General features: G+C 71.3%; 2 protein-coding genes across 2 annotated transcripts; one reads left to right on the top strand and one right to left on the bottom strand.

The window, feature by feature from the left end:
• Positions 1-880: 880 nt before the first annotated feature.
• AGBL5 (AGBL carboxypeptidase 5) lies at positions 881-12,559 on the top strand (the record flags this gene model as incomplete). The annotated part of the gene is made up of 15 exons (XM_084261204.1): positions 881-1,119; positions 2,004-2,175; positions 3,488-3,657; positions 4,890-5,067; positions 5,554-5,732; positions 5,847-6,399; positions 6,535-6,704; positions 8,089-8,224; positions 8,740-8,930; positions 9,310-9,494; positions 11,286-11,398; positions 11,634-11,680; positions 11,800-11,954; positions 12,064-12,123; positions 12,292-12,559. The coding sequence occupies 15 exons, from the start codon at positions 881-883 to the stop codon at positions 12,423-12,425; spliced, it is 2,682 nt and encodes an 893-aa protein (XP_084117330.1). The 3' UTR covers positions 12,426-12,559.
• A 214-nt stretch (positions 12,560-12,773) lies between these two features.
• Positions 12,774-13,740, bottom strand: OST4 (oligosaccharyltransferase complex subunit 4, non-catalytic). Its single transcript, XM_084262170.1, has 2 exons — positions 13,690-13,740; positions 12,774-13,027 (listed from the first exon to the last, which is right to left on the bottom strand). Exon 2 carries the CDS (start codon positions 13,024-13,026, stop codon positions 12,913-12,915), a length of 114 nt encoding a protein of 37 aa, XP_084118296.1. The 5' UTR covers position 13,027; positions 13,690-13,740; the 3' UTR covers positions 12,774-12,912.
• Between the last annotated feature and the right edge of the window lie 186 nt (positions 13,741-13,926).

The raw sequence follows: 13,926 nt of genomic DNA, 5'->3' as shown, positions 1-13,926 counted from the left end.
AGGGGTGTGAGTGTGTGAACCAGGGGGTGTGTGTGCACTGGGGGGCTGTGCACAGGGGCATGTGTGCACGGGGGGTTGTGTGCACAGAGGGGTGTGTGCACAGGGCTGTGTGTGCACGGGGGGCTGTGCACTGGGTGTGTGTGTGCTCTGGGTATGTGTGTGCGCACTGGGGGACTGTCCACAGGGTGTGAGTGTGCACAGGGGGTTGTGTGTGCATGGGGAGGCTGTGCACTGGGGCTGTGTGTGTGCACAGGGCTGTGTGCACTGGGGGTGGGTGCACAGGGGGCTGTGTGTGCATGGGGGGGCTGTGCACTGTGTGTGCGTGTGCACAGGGGGTTGTGTGTGCACTGGGGGGTTGTGCACTGGGGGTGTGTGCACTAGGGGTGTGTGTTTGCACTGAGGCTGCGTGTGTGCACAGGGGTGTGTGCATGGGGGGGCTGTGCACTGGAGGTGTGTGTGTGCACTGGGGGGCTGTGCACTGTGCGTGTGCAGATGTGTATTCACAGCTCCCTGCACTGTGTACCGCTGTGTACAGCCGTGTTCGGGTGCGTTCGGGTGCGTTCGGCCCTGTCCCGCTGTGCTCCCTGCGCGCCGGTGTCGCCCCACGTGGGTCCCGGTCTGTTCCCAGCCCCGCGCGTGGCTCCCGGCACGCGCCCTGCCCCGCGCGCCAGGTGCGCCCGCCCGGCCCGTTGCGGGAACGTGCCGTGGGGCGGGGGGGGGCCGGGGAGGGGGGGGGGGGGGGTTGGTGTTGGTGGGCGGGGCGCGTCGCCGAGGCGGCGTCCAACGGCCGGGCGCGGCGCTGGGGAGCGGCGGGCCAATGGGAGGGCGCGTTGCTGCGCGGGCCGCGGCGCGGCGATGAGCGGGCGGCGGCGGCGGGGCCATGGCGGGGCGGCGCGGGGGGCTGGAGGGGCGGCGCGGGGGGCTGGAGGTGCGGTGCGGGGGGCTCCTCTTCAGCTCCCGCTTCGACTCGGGGAACCTGGCCCACGTGGAGCAGGTGGCGCCGGCCGAGGCGGGGCGCGGCCCCGCGGCCTGGGGCACGGCGCTGCCCGCCGCCGACTACGAGTTCAACGTCTGGACGCGGCCCGACTGCGCCCACACGCAGTATGAGAACGGCAACAGGTACCGGCGGGGGCCGGCAGCGCGGGGCGGGGCCCTGCGAGCCTGGGCGTCCCGGGGCGGGGTCGGGCATCCCGGGAGGGGCCGGGGATCCCGGGGCGGGGTCCTACGAGCTTGGGGGTCCCGGGGCTGGATTGGGCATCCCGGGAGGGGCCGGGCATCCTGGGGCGGGGTCCTACGAGCCTGGGCGTCCCGGGGCGGGGTCAGGCATCCCGGGAGGGACCCTGCGAGCCTGGGGGTCCCGGGGTTGGATCGGGCATCCCGGGAGAGGCCGGGCATCCCGGGAGGGACCCTGCGAGCTTGGGGGTCCCAGGGCTGGATCGGGCATCCCGGGAGGGGCCGGGCATCCTGGGGCGAGGCCCTGCGAGCCTGGGGGTCCCGGGGTTGGATCGGGCATCCCGGGAGAGGCCGGGCATCCCGGGAGGGACCCTGCGAGCTTGGGGGTCCCAGGGCTGGATCGGGCATCCCGGGAGGGGCCGGGCATCCTGGGGCGAGGCCCTGCGAGCCTGGGGGTCCCGGGGTTGGATCGGGCATCCCGGCAGCGGGGCGGGGCCCTGGGAGCCTGGGGGTCCCGGGGTGGGGTCAGGCATCCTGGGGAGGAGCCGGGCATCCCAGGGGGGCTGGGTGGTCCGGGGGTGTACTGGGAATCCCTGGGGAGGGGTCAGGCATTCCAGGGAGGAGCTGGGAACCCGGGGTAGGTTGGGCATCCTGGGGGTCCCGGGGAGGGGCTGGGTATCCTGAGGAGGGGTCAGGGCCCTGGAGCGGAAGGGGTCGGGTATCCCGGGAAGGGTCCGGGGTCCCGGGGGAGGCTGGGGGTGGCGGGCAGGGCCCGGCCCGGCCGTGGGGCTGGGAGCAGGGGCTGACAGGCGCTCTGTGTGTGTCCCCAGGTCCTGGTTCTACTTCAGCGTGCGTGGCGGCGCCCCGGGGAAGCTGATCAAGCTGCACATCCTGAACATGAACAAGCAGAGCCGGCTGTACTCGCAGGGCATGGCCCCCTTCGTGCGGACCCTGCCCGTGCGGCCGCGCTGGGAGCGCATCCGCGAGCGGCCCAGCTTCGAGGTGCGGGACCCGCCCCAGGGTGCGGGGCTGGTCGGTGGTCCGGCAGCCCCGGGGATGGGATGGGGACGGGTTGAGCCATAAAGCTCCTTCCTGGGGCCAGGTTCTCGGACGGGGACCCACCAGCTCTCTCCTCTGGAGCTGGGGAGTCTCCCTGCGGTGCCTCAGAGCACCCCCGGGGTCCCTTCCCTGGTCTCAGCACTGAGCTGTGCTCAGAGCACCCCCGGGGTCCCCTCCCTGGTCTCAGCACTGAGCTGTGCTCAGAGCACCCCCGGGGTCCCCTCCCTGGTCTCAGCATGGAGCTGTGCTCAGAGCACCCCCGGGGTCCCTTCCCTGGTCTCAGCATGGAGCTGTGCTCAGAGCACCCCCGGGGTCCCCTCCCTGGTCTCAGCACTGAGCTGTGCTCAGAGCACCCCCGGGGTCCCCTCCCTGGTCTCAGCACCGAGCTGTGCTCAGAGCACCCCCGGGGTCCCCCCCTGGTGTCAGCACAGAGCTGTGCTCAGAGCACCCCCGGGGTCCCCTCCCTGGTCTCAGCACGGAGCTGTGCTCAGCGCACCCCCGGGGTCCCCCCCTGGTCTCAGCACCGAGCTGTGCTCAGAGCACACCTGGGGTCCCCTCCCTGCTCTCAGCTGTCTGAGCAGCTCTTTGCAGCAAGCTGTGCAGTGTCGGAGCGCCGGGGCAAGGGAGAGCATGGGGAGCCACGGGCAGCACCAGCCGTGGCTGCGGGGTGAGCCGGGGGCTGAGCCTTGTGCCCCCACAGAGCTCTTTGGGCCTGGAGCGGGTGTTTGCTGGTCCTGGTGCTGGTAGGAGCTGCCCAGGGCAGGGTGGCTGGGTTCTCACTCCCTGCACACTGCTGTGGGGAGGCAGCGACCCCCCAGCACTGACCCCCGCCCTTCTGCCCCATGGAACGTGGGCCAGAGGGGATCCCCTGTCCCTTAACTTGGGACACGAGGATACTTGATGCCTCTGCACGATGCAGAGCCGCACTGAAGCACCCGGGAATAGACCAGTTACAGCCCGGCCTGCGAGTGCGGGCAGGCACGGGGGCCAAGAGGGGCACGGGGGCTGTGAGGAGCCCCGGGGCTCCCCAGCGAGCTCTGCCCCAGCGCCAGGCGTGCAGCGAGGCTCTGCAGAGGCACCTCGGCGTCTCTCAGCTCGGGGAGGGGGCACAGCTTTGATTGCCGAGCGCTTGGGGCAGGCAGGCGGCGGCAGCGCTGGGCAGGGGGCAGCGCTGGGCAGGGGGCTGCGCTGGGCAGGGGGCTGCGCATGGCCGGGGCCGTGCCTGCGCTCAGGCTCTGCTTCGCCTCCGTCTCAGGTGGTGGAGACGCAGTTTGTGCTGTCCTTCGTGCACCGCTTCCTGGAGCACCGCGGGGCCACCACCTACTTTGCCTTCTGCTACCCCTTCTCCTACACGGAGTGCCAGGAGATGCTGGCGCAGCTGGACGGCCGCTTCCAGGAGTGCCGGCACCTGTCTCCCAGCAGCAGGTGGGCGTCCTCATGTCCCACCGCCCGGCCCCGCCTGGCTTCGCTCCCCCCACCCCCCGCCGCGGTGCAGACCCGCTCTGGCTGCCAGGGCATCTCTGTGCCCCCCCGGTGCTGCCTGGTCTTTGCTCCTCTGCCCCAGCCCCCAGCGCCGGCTGCCAGGACGGGCCCCGGGGTGTCCCCCCCGAGCCTCGGGCAGGTCCCATCAGGCTGCAGCCAGATGCAGCGCTCACTCTAAGGATGGGGGGTCTTGGAGGCTGAGCCCTCGTTGCCTTCCCCCCTCCTGGCTGCGGGAGGGTCAGGCGCCTTGTCCCCTGCCCTGGCAAGCGCTGTTGCAGAGGGAGACTCGTGCCCACCCTCAGTGCTGGGCTCGCTGTGCCCGTGCTGGGTCGGCTCAGGAATTTCAGAGGAGAGGCCGGTGCCAGCTGAGGGGAAGGGGGATGGGGTGTCCCTGCGATAGCTCCATCTCCAGCGGTTATTGAGGGGGGTCTGTGCTGACCCCTGGCACGAGGGGGAACCGTGAGGATGGCAGAGTTTGGCCATCGCGTGGCAAGGCTCTGGTGGTGGTACCACAGGCTCTACAGGTCAGCCTGGCTGTGGGGCCACCAGCCCCCTGAGGTGACGGCAGGGCTGGGCTGCCCCCTCTCGCCCACTGCCCCATTGGGGTGCAGGGATCTCAGTGCTCCCCTCTGGGCGTGACCATCGCTTTGAGCCCCCCTGGCCGGTCCTGTCATGGCACTGGGTGCTGGCTGGGGCCTGGCTGTTGGTCTCCCTGTGTGCCGCCTTGCTGCAGGGGGCTCCCAAGGGGTGGGAGGGCTGCTGCCCGCCTGCTCACTCCAGCTGACGCCCTCAGCAGCTACCTGGGGTAGGTGCGTTTCACCTGCCCAGGGTCGTGCCATCGCGGTGGGGTGACCCGACATGGCCACAGGCACCTCTGTGGGGTCCAGCTGTGTGGAGCCGCTCTCCCACCTCCCCTGCAGCCGGGGTGGGCAGGCAGCGTGACCCCAAGTCCTGGGCCACCGGTCCTTCCTCCCACCATGGCAGCTCATGTCCCAGCAGGCTCCGACGGGAGCCAGCAGCAAGTGGTGGGACAGGGTTTGGGGTCTGGCCAGGCTGTGTCTGTGGAGTGATCAGGGTGCTGGGACAGCAGCTGCACCAGCCAAGCCACCCTCCTCCTCCTCAGAAGATCCGAGGCGCACGTCGCCGTCGGCTGAGCGTCTGTCCTTGCCCTGCAGCCCCCTCGACTCAGTCTATTACCACCGGGAGCTGCTCTGCCACTCGCTGGACAAGCTGCGGGTGGACCTGCTCACCGTCACCTCGTGCCACGGCATGCTGGAGAAGCGGGAGCCCCGGCTGGACAAGCTCTTTCCAGACACCACCACTCCCCGGCCGCGCCGCTTCACGGGCAAGAGGGTGAGCTGCCGTGCCGGCGTCGGGGCTGCGTGACAGCCGGTGTGCCGGGGCCTCACCGCCACCCTCGTGTCTCTGACCCAAAAGGTGTTGTGCCCGCAGGGCTGTGGCGTGGGGCTGAGTGCAGTGTGGGGAGTGGGAGGTCTGCAGGATCCCACGCTGGGGCTCGGGAGCTGGGGGTTTGCTGGGAGCCCCAGCGTGTCGGCAGCATCTCAGTGCCATGGAATGACGCTTCCCTGGGTGGTGGGGTTCTGCCCTGGGCTTGTATAGGGGTAGCTGGTGTTATCCCGGGCAGGACAGGACCCGGCAGAGGTGCTGGGTAGAGCAGCCCCCCCAAACCTTGTGTCTGCTCTGCAGAAAGGCTTCAGATCCACCTTGGGCACCTGGTAACAGGGCAGCCCTGGGAGTGTGGAGCATCCCCCAGCTGAGCCACAGCAGCCCCCCGGGACAGGCAGAACCTGCCCATGGTCCCCGGCTGTTTGCCCCCAGGTCTTCTTCCTGAGCAGCAGAGTCCACCCAGGGGAGACGCCCTCCAGCTTCGTCTTCAACGGCTTCCTGGACTTCATCCTGCGGGAAGAGGACCCCCGCGCCCAGATGCTGCGCCGGATGTTCGTCTTTAAGCTCATTCCCATGCTGAACCCCGACGGGGTGGTGCGGGGCCATTACCGGTGAGCCCGTGGGGGCTGCGGGGCCCTCGGGTCCGCGCCAGGCCGGTCGCTCCTGGCTGGGAGCTCGGGGTGGGGGGCTGGGAGCAATGCCGTGACCTGGTGTCCCCCCTGCAGAACCGACTCGCGTGGGGTAAACCTGAACCGGCAGTACCTCAACCCCGACGCCGAGCTGCACCCCGCCGTGTACGGCGCCAAGGCTGTCCTGCTCTACCACCACGTCCACAGCCGCGTCCTGCCCGGCTCTCCCGACTGGAGGACGTACGTCTCCCCGCTGGGCACCAGCTCGCTAAGCGCCAAGTCCTCCAACTGCGCGGCGCGCAGCAGCGCCCCGTGCCCGGAGCCAGCGCTCTCGGAGATGGAGAAAGCCAACAACCTCCGCAACTCGCCCGGCACCTGGCGTGCCGGCACCTACTTGAGCCCCTCTCAGGAAGCCCGGCTCTCGGGAGCGCCCGCCGCCGAGCCGGGCAGCAAGGACCATGCTGTCTGGATCCTGCCGTCAGCCCACGCCGCAGAGCACCGCGAGGAGGAAGCTGGGAAGCCGGCACCTCTCCCCGAAAGCATCCCGCCCCAGGACAGCGGGCTGGCTTACTACGTGGATCTGCACGGGCACGCTTCCAAACGGGGCTGCTTCATGTACGGCAACAGTTTCAGCGATGAAAACGACCAGGTGAGAGCAGGGGCTGGGACTGCAGCGGCCTGGGAGCAGGTTGGGACCCTCTCAGCTTCTCCCTCCAGGGGCCGGGGGCAGGATGGAGGGCCGAGGGCTGCCCCCAGAGCCAGCCCTGCTCCCCCTGTGCCACAGGTGGAGAACATGCTGTTTCCCAAGCTCATCGCCCTGAACTCGCCCTACTTCGACTTCACGGGCTGCAACTTCTCCGAGAAGAACATGTACGCCAGGGACAAGCGGGACGGGCAGTCCAAGGAGGGCAGCGGGCGTGTGGCCGTCTACAAGGCGCTGGGCATCATCCACAGGTGGGCGAAGCTCCACGCGCGGAGTGCGCGGGGTGCCGCTCAGGCCGGGAGCTGCAGACCTGCCTCCTCTTCCTCCCGTGCCTCCGTGTCCCTCCGGCAGCCGCTCTGCATTCCCAGAAGGAATTCCTCTCTGCCCCTCGCTCCCCTTTGCGCTGTGCCGTGGTTAAAATGTGCTGCCGTTGGGAAGGGGCTCGGCTTCCCCAGGCTCGTGTCCGAGGCTTGTTGTGCCAGATCCCGGCCCCGGCTGAGGGGTCACTCCGCGAGCCGGGGGCGTTGGTGTGACCGCAGCACCACGCGCCTCCCCTGGTGTCGTGGGGGTGGCTCCGGCCCGTGTCCGCCAGGAACCCCAGGAAAGGAGAAGTGTCTCACGTTAATTTGGTGGGTGGAATCTGGTTTGGGGAGGTGTCACCAGTTTCCCACTGGCCCCAAAGCCCCACACCCCGGCTGCAGCCAGCGTAGGACCAGACGGAGGCGGTGGTGGCTCCTTCCCATCCCCCAGCACCCGCTCTGCTGTGCCCTGTGGCAGTGGCTCTGTCCCGTCCCCCAGCACCCGCTCTGCTGTGCCCTGTGGCAGTGGCCCCTTCCCATCCCCCAGCACCCGCTCCGCTGTGCCCTGTGGCAGTGGCCCCTTCCCATCCCCCAGCACCCGCTCTGCTGTGCCCTGTGGCAGTGGTACCCGGGTGTTGGGCCGGGCTTGCCGGTGCAGCTTGCTCCGTGGCCGCTTGCCACAGCTGGCCCTGGGGCGATGTGTGGGCACGTTTTGACAGCGGAGGCTGTTTGCCTTTCGCCCTCTGTCAGGGAATCCCGCTCCCCATCACCTCCCTGGCGAGGGAGGGGAGCAGCCCCAGGGCACCCTTGGGTGCTGCCCGGGCCGAGGGCCCAGCTGGGAGCTGATTCCCAGGAATGTTCCAGGTCCTTTTCCACCCGAGCCCCTTCCCCAGGCAGGGTGACCCCCAGCCCACTCCCTGCTTCTGCAGGGGAGCCCCATCCCACCCATCACCGGTATCTGGGCATCTCCCAAGTGCTGGGACAAACCGTTCCCACCCTGAAACCCGGCACTGCTCCCCAGCTCCTGGTCCTTCGGGGCACCCTCAGCACGGTCCCCATTCCTGGGGTGCTGAACGAGCTGAAATCCCCCTTCTGGGGGTCCACACTCTGCCACTCCTGGGGTCATGGTCACTATGGCCAAGGCTGCCATGAGCAACCCCAGATCTGCCTTTAATGTGCCAGATGGGTAAGCGTGGGGCCTGTCCTGGGGATCGCTCGCCCTGTCCTTAGCGTGAGCTCACCGGGGGGACCGTGGACCCTTCTGGCACTGCTGGCACAGCACCGGCGCTGAGGCCAATGTCGGTGCCGCCGGTAACGCGGGTTTCCCTCTGCGCAGCTACACGCTGGAGTGCAACTACAACACGGGGCGCTTGGTGAACAGCATCCCCGTGGCCTGCCACGACAACGGGCGCGCCAGCCCGCCGCCCACCCCGGCCTTCCCCTCCAAATACACCGTGGAGCTGTTTGAGCAGGTAAGGGGGGCCCGGCCCCCCGCTGCCGGGCAGCATTGGGGTGGGAAAAGGCCCCGGGAGCCCCCAGTGCAGCCCTCACCCGACCCCCCTGCCTCAACCCCCCAGTTCCCCCAGCTGCTCCATCAGCCTGGTGCTCCAGCCCCTTCCCCGCTCTGACACCTCAGCATCCTCCTGGCAGGGAGGAGCACAACCCTGACCCCAGCACTCAAGGGGCGGCCCCACCAGTGCCCAGGCCAGAGGATGGTCCCTGCCCCGGTCCCACTGCCCACACCATCGCTGACACCCCCCACTCTGGCCTCAGACACCCCTGGCACGCTGCCGGTTTGCGTTCGGCTGTCACCCAGCACCCCCAGGCCCTGCCCATCACTCCAGCCTGGCTGCAGAGCCATCCTGCTCTCCAGCCCCACACTCCCACCCACCCATGGGGACGAAACGCACTCTGGAGGGTCGTCTGGGACCTGGGGGGTGTTTCCTGTCCCGAGGCCTTTCCCAGCAGCTGCCCCTGGCCCCGGCAGGTCGGGAGAGCCTTGGCCGTGGCGGCGCTGGACATGGCAGAGTGCAACCCCTGGCCGCGGATCGTGCTGTCGGAGCACAGCTGCCTCAGCAACCTGCGAGCCTGGATGCTGAAGCACGTGCGCGGCATGAAGGGCGCAGGCGGGGGCCCGCGGAGGCGAGGAGGTGCCAGGACCCCCCCCAGGAGCTCCACGTAAGGGCCGCCCGGGTTGCGTGTTCAGGAGCTGCAGGATAACGCCAGTTAGAGATGATAAATGTGCTCCAAGTGAGTCGCCCCCCAGCTCACCGCGACGAGGTTTTCCTGCTTGCTTCCCCCTCGCCGGGGCCCGTGCGCGTCCCTGCCGGCTTGGCTGTGGGGATGGGCAGCCCTCGGCCGCGCCAGGGAGCCATCACCTGCCGCAGGGAGAGCCACCGTCGCTTCTGCTTCCCCTCCCAGCGCTGCACCGGGTGGGATTTGGGGCTGGGGGCCAGGGAGCGGTGTCGGAGGGGAGGGGGCGGGTGGTGTGTGGAAGGGAGCCTTTCCCTAGAGCCGGGCTGAGCCCCCCCCCCCCAACATCTCTCCTCCTCTGCAGCGGGCTCCCCACTTCGGCCTCCGACACCGCCCTGTCCCACGCCAGGAGCGCCGGCAGCCAGCAGGACTCATCGCGGATCAAAGCCTCCCCCAGCTTCACCCTGGGCTGCAGCAGGGCCCCGGGCACGGCCCCCGCCAGCCAGAGCCCCCAGCGAGCCAGCGCCAGAGCCCCGGCTCCAGGCAGAGGTAAGCTGGGCCGGGGACCTGTGGGGCGCTTGGTCCGGCTCCTCTGGAGCTGCTGTGCGAAGCCGCAGCCCTGAGCAGCGCTCTGCGCCAGCCCGGCCCTGCGTGGACCTGACAGAAGTGGGTTTGGGTGGAAGATGCGTGTGTGAAGCCCGGCCCGGCCCCGCGGGGTCCCGGGTGCCACGCTCCGCGCCGCGGCCCTGGCTGTGCCGGGACAGGCGCTGAGCAGCGCGACCCGTGTGGCTTCGCAAGGGCTGAGCTCCCACCACAGGCTGCTGGGGCTGGGGGTGGCCCTTCCCACGTGAAGCCAGGGGCTTCGCATGAAGCCGGCACAGAGAGCCACGGCTCCACTGCCCTGCCACGGCTCCACCACCCTGCTGTGCCAGGCCCGGGCACTGGGGGATCCACCAAAGTGCCTCTTCCTGCGGAGCGGCTGCAGCAGCGCACGGCTCCGGTCCTGGCGAGGCCAGAATTGCTCTCTGGGGTTCGGGTGGCACAAGGGGCCCCATCCCGACTCGCAGCACCCAGCTCCCCTCATGCTGCTGGGCGAAGGGCTGCGGCTGCCCACCCCGGCACCCGGTGAGCCCCGCGGCTGCACTGTGCTCGGGCAGCGGGTGCCACCCCCGGCAGCACCCAGAGACGGGCGTGCGAGGGAGGGTCGGGGTGGGGGAGCTGCCTGTGTGACCCCCAAAGCTGGGGTGGTGTCAAGGGTCCGCGCGCCGGCGCTGCTCGCCCGAGGGATCGCGGCGTCTCCCGCGGTTCGTTTCTCGGTCCTCGGCGTTGCTTCCCGGCGCCTCGCGGTGCCGGCTGCTCGCCCGCCCCGGCAGCAGGGTGGAAATAAAGCTTTGTGTTCTCACGGGCACCTCGCAGCATCTGTTCCTTTGCTGCGCCGGCGGGAGCACCGCTGCCAGCTGCCAGGGCCGCGGGGGCCGCCGGGCGCGCGGGCGGGAACAGAGCTGGGGTGCCAGGGAGCGCCGCCCGTGTCCCGAGGGCAGGGTCTGACATCCAGGGGGGTGGGCTCAGCCCTCCCGGCCCCCCAGGTCCTGACAGATGTGCCGGGGGGGAATCAGCCCTTTCCCAGCCAAGCACGGCAGGTCCCGGTGCGCCCTGGCTCTGCTGGCACCCAGCCAGCGGGTCCCCTCTGGACACAGGGCTCCTGGGGGTCCTCAGGGCCTGTCGGGGCAGAATCCAGCGCTGCCTCTGGCTTTGCCAGCACCCACCTGGCTGTGGCAGGTGCCAGACATCAGCACCGGTGCCACCCCTTGAAGGGACCCCCTGCCACATGCCATCAGCTGCCAGGCCCTGCCCCAGCCCTCCCAGGGCAGCACCGGGCTGGTGAGCACAGTCCAGCCGTTGCTTGCACCCTGCAGGCCTTGCTGTGTCCCACACGGCACTCGGGTACCTTCCCCAGCCAGCTCCTCCCTGGGGTCCCCCAGCACAGCCGGTTCCGAGCCTGGCACGCTGCCACTGCGGCCCTGCCACCTCCCACCGCGCGGCTGAGCGCCGGCGCCAAGCCCAGTCCTTGGCTGCAGCTGTGTCCAGCTGTGCGGCGTGGGCAGCGCTGCCGCGTCCAGCTCTGGGTCCCACGGGGTGCCCATCACCGCGTCCTCTGGCTGCAGGGCTGAGCAGGGGGAGCTGGGTCAGCCACCCAACCGCGGCACGGCTCGGCGAGGGCTCGGCACCAGCCCCACCACAGCAGCACTCAGGGCCTGGCCAGGCCCTGCCGACCGGCACGGTGGCGGCTCGGGGTGCACAGGGCTCTGGCGCGGGCTGAGCTCTGTGTCTGTCATGCAGGGACCGTGCCAGCGGCCGCCCGGGCAGCTCCAGGCACCGGCACCAGCCACGGACCACGGGAGGCCCAGCGCAGCACGGGAGGGCTGGTGGCCCACAGCACAGCACCGCTGCAGGTACCGGCAGGGCTGGGAGGGGGGCAGGGGGTGGTGGGGGGCCCCGTGGCTCCGGGGGTGGGGTCAGGGGATGCTGGGGTGCCCCTGGGCGGTGTCGGTGCCTGTTCCCCACTGTCCCTCGTGTGCGGCACCACATGCCAACCCGGGGTGGGGCTGGGGCTCCCCAGAGCCCCCCTGCTCTGTCGGGGCTGACACGTGTCCCAGGCACCAACCCTCCTGTCCCCCCTCCCCACAGGTGCTCCCAAGGAGGCTGGATGCTGTGAGAGCCCCGGCACCGCCCGGGTAAGTGTCGGTGTGGCCGTGCCGTGGGGCAGCCCTGGCCCACGCCAGGGCGGGGGGAGTGGGGCTGGGCAGGGACCCCCCCAGCTCCCACCTCAGGAGCGGCGTGTGGCTCTCTGCAGCCCGGGGGGGCCCCCACCACGGCCCAGCAGGATCCCGGTGCGGAGGAAGGGTGCAGCGCCGTGCCGCAGCCCGCCGGGGTGCCGCGCCGACACTGCCGTGCGCCGGGCGGCGAGGCGCAGCCACGGGGGGCCGCGGGCCTGGCAGCCCCCGCCAGGTACGGCGTGGTGTGGCACGGCCGGGTGACCCCAGCTGGGTGTCCCGGCTGGCAGGGGTTCGGGACAGCCGCACCCCGCTGGCGGTGACGCCGCGCTCTGTCCCCACAGGACTCTGCCAGGAACCCCCTCGGGGGGAGCCGAGCGCCGAGAGGCTCCTCCTGCGCCGGGGTGAGGGTCTGCACCCCCAGGTACAGCTTGGGCAGACCCAGGGGGGCGTGGTGCGGGCGGGGGGATCCCTGCCCCGCTCTGCCCCGCGCCGGCAGGGCCGCGGTGCTGGGGAAGGGGCTCCGGCCCTTCTGCCCCGGCTCCCTCCCACCCCGCTCTCCCCCACCACAGCCCCTGCCAGCCCTGGCCACCGGCCCCCCCTCGCTCAGCGCCTACCGGCAGCTGCTCTTCTTCTGCGCCGAGGCCTGACCGCGGCCGCCATCGCCGCCCTGTGCCGCGCTCTGGGACGCCCCACGGCCGCCTGACCGAAGCCGCATCGGTGCAGCGCCCGGCGCGCAGCCCCCCCCCGGGCCCGGGCCCGGTCTGCTGCTCACCCCCTCCCTGGCGAGCGCCAGACACGGCCGCGGCCACCGGCTCAGCCGGCCCCATGCCTACACCCACCCGCAGCCGGCGGCGGCCAGGAAGCCGGGGCCAGCCCTGGCAGCGGAGCGCAGGCGGCGCCCGCCCCGGCACAGCCGTGCGCCTCCCCGCGGGACCGGCGGAGCGGCGCGGCAGGGACACCGTACAGCTCGCGGCTTTGCCATGTATTCCTCTCCTTCCCTTAAAGTTTCTCTGGGAGAAGCGCAGCCTCACGCCTCACCCTGCCCGCTGCTGGGGGAGAGGCTGCACAGGCCGGGCCCTGCTGTGCCACGGCTGCGCGGTGCCGGTGCCGCGGTGCCGCGGTGCCATGGTGCCGGCGCTGCGATGCCAGCGCCGCGGGGCTGGCGCTGGTGCCATGGTGCCGGCGCAGGGTCACTCCTGCTTCTTGGGGTTGTTGACGGCCACGTAGTGGTAGAGGACGACGAGCAGGAAGAGCGACACGCCCAGCATGTTGGCGAAGATGGCGAGCTGCACGTCCGTGATCATCCTGCGGGAAGGCGCCCAGCTGGGACGGGGACCCGAGCCCCGGGCAGGATGGGACCCCCAGGATGGGACCCCCGGGATGGGAACCAGAGCCCCAGGGTGGGATGGGACCCCAGGGTGGGATGGGAACCAGAGCCCCAGGGTGGGATGGGACCCGGGATGGGACCCCCGGGATGGGAACCAGAGCCCCAGGGTGGGATGGGACCCCGGGGTGGGATGGGACCCCCGGGATGGGAACCAGAGCCCCAGGGTGGGATGGGACCCCGGGGTGGGATGGGACCCCCGGGATGGGAACCAGAGCCCCAGGGTGGGATGGGACCCCGGGGTAGGATGGGACCCCCGGGATGGGACCCCCAGGATGGGACCACCGGGATGGGAACCAGAGCCCCGGGGCGGGATGGGACCCGGGATGGGAACCAGAGCCCCAGGGTGGGATGGGACCCCAGGATGGGAACCAGAGCGCCAGGATCGGCCCCTGGGATGGTAAAGGGCCCCTGAGGTGGGACAGGCGGGACGGGACCCCGGGACGGGAACCGGAGCCCCGGGGCGGGCCGGGACCCCCGGGGCGGGATCTCCAGAGCCCCCCCGGTCCCTCCCGGGGCGGGGCCGCCCCCCCGGGCCCCGGCAGACCCCCCCTCCGCCCCCCGTTCCCCTCCCGCTGCTCACGCGCTGCCGCTGCCGCCACGTCTCCCTGCGCCGCGCGCGACTTCCGGCCGCGGGGCACGCCGGGAGGGGCGGGGCCGGCTGCGGAGGTGACGCCACACCCGCCTGGGGCCCTGCGGTGACGTCACGGGCTGGCCCCGGGGCTCGCCGTGACATCACGGCCGCCGCGGGGCTCGCCCCGCCCGCAGTGACGTGGCGGGGCGGGGGTGGGCGGGGCTGCGGGTCACCGGGACACGCCCC

This window comes from Gallinula chloropus (genome assembly GCF_964237585.1).
Source record: "Gallinula chloropus genome assembly, chromosome: 3".
NCBI classification, from domain to species: Eukaryota; Metazoa; Chordata; class Aves; order Gruiformes; family Rallidae; genus Gallinula; species Gallinula chloropus.
This window is presented reverse-complemented; position numbering and strand designations above follow the sequence as displayed.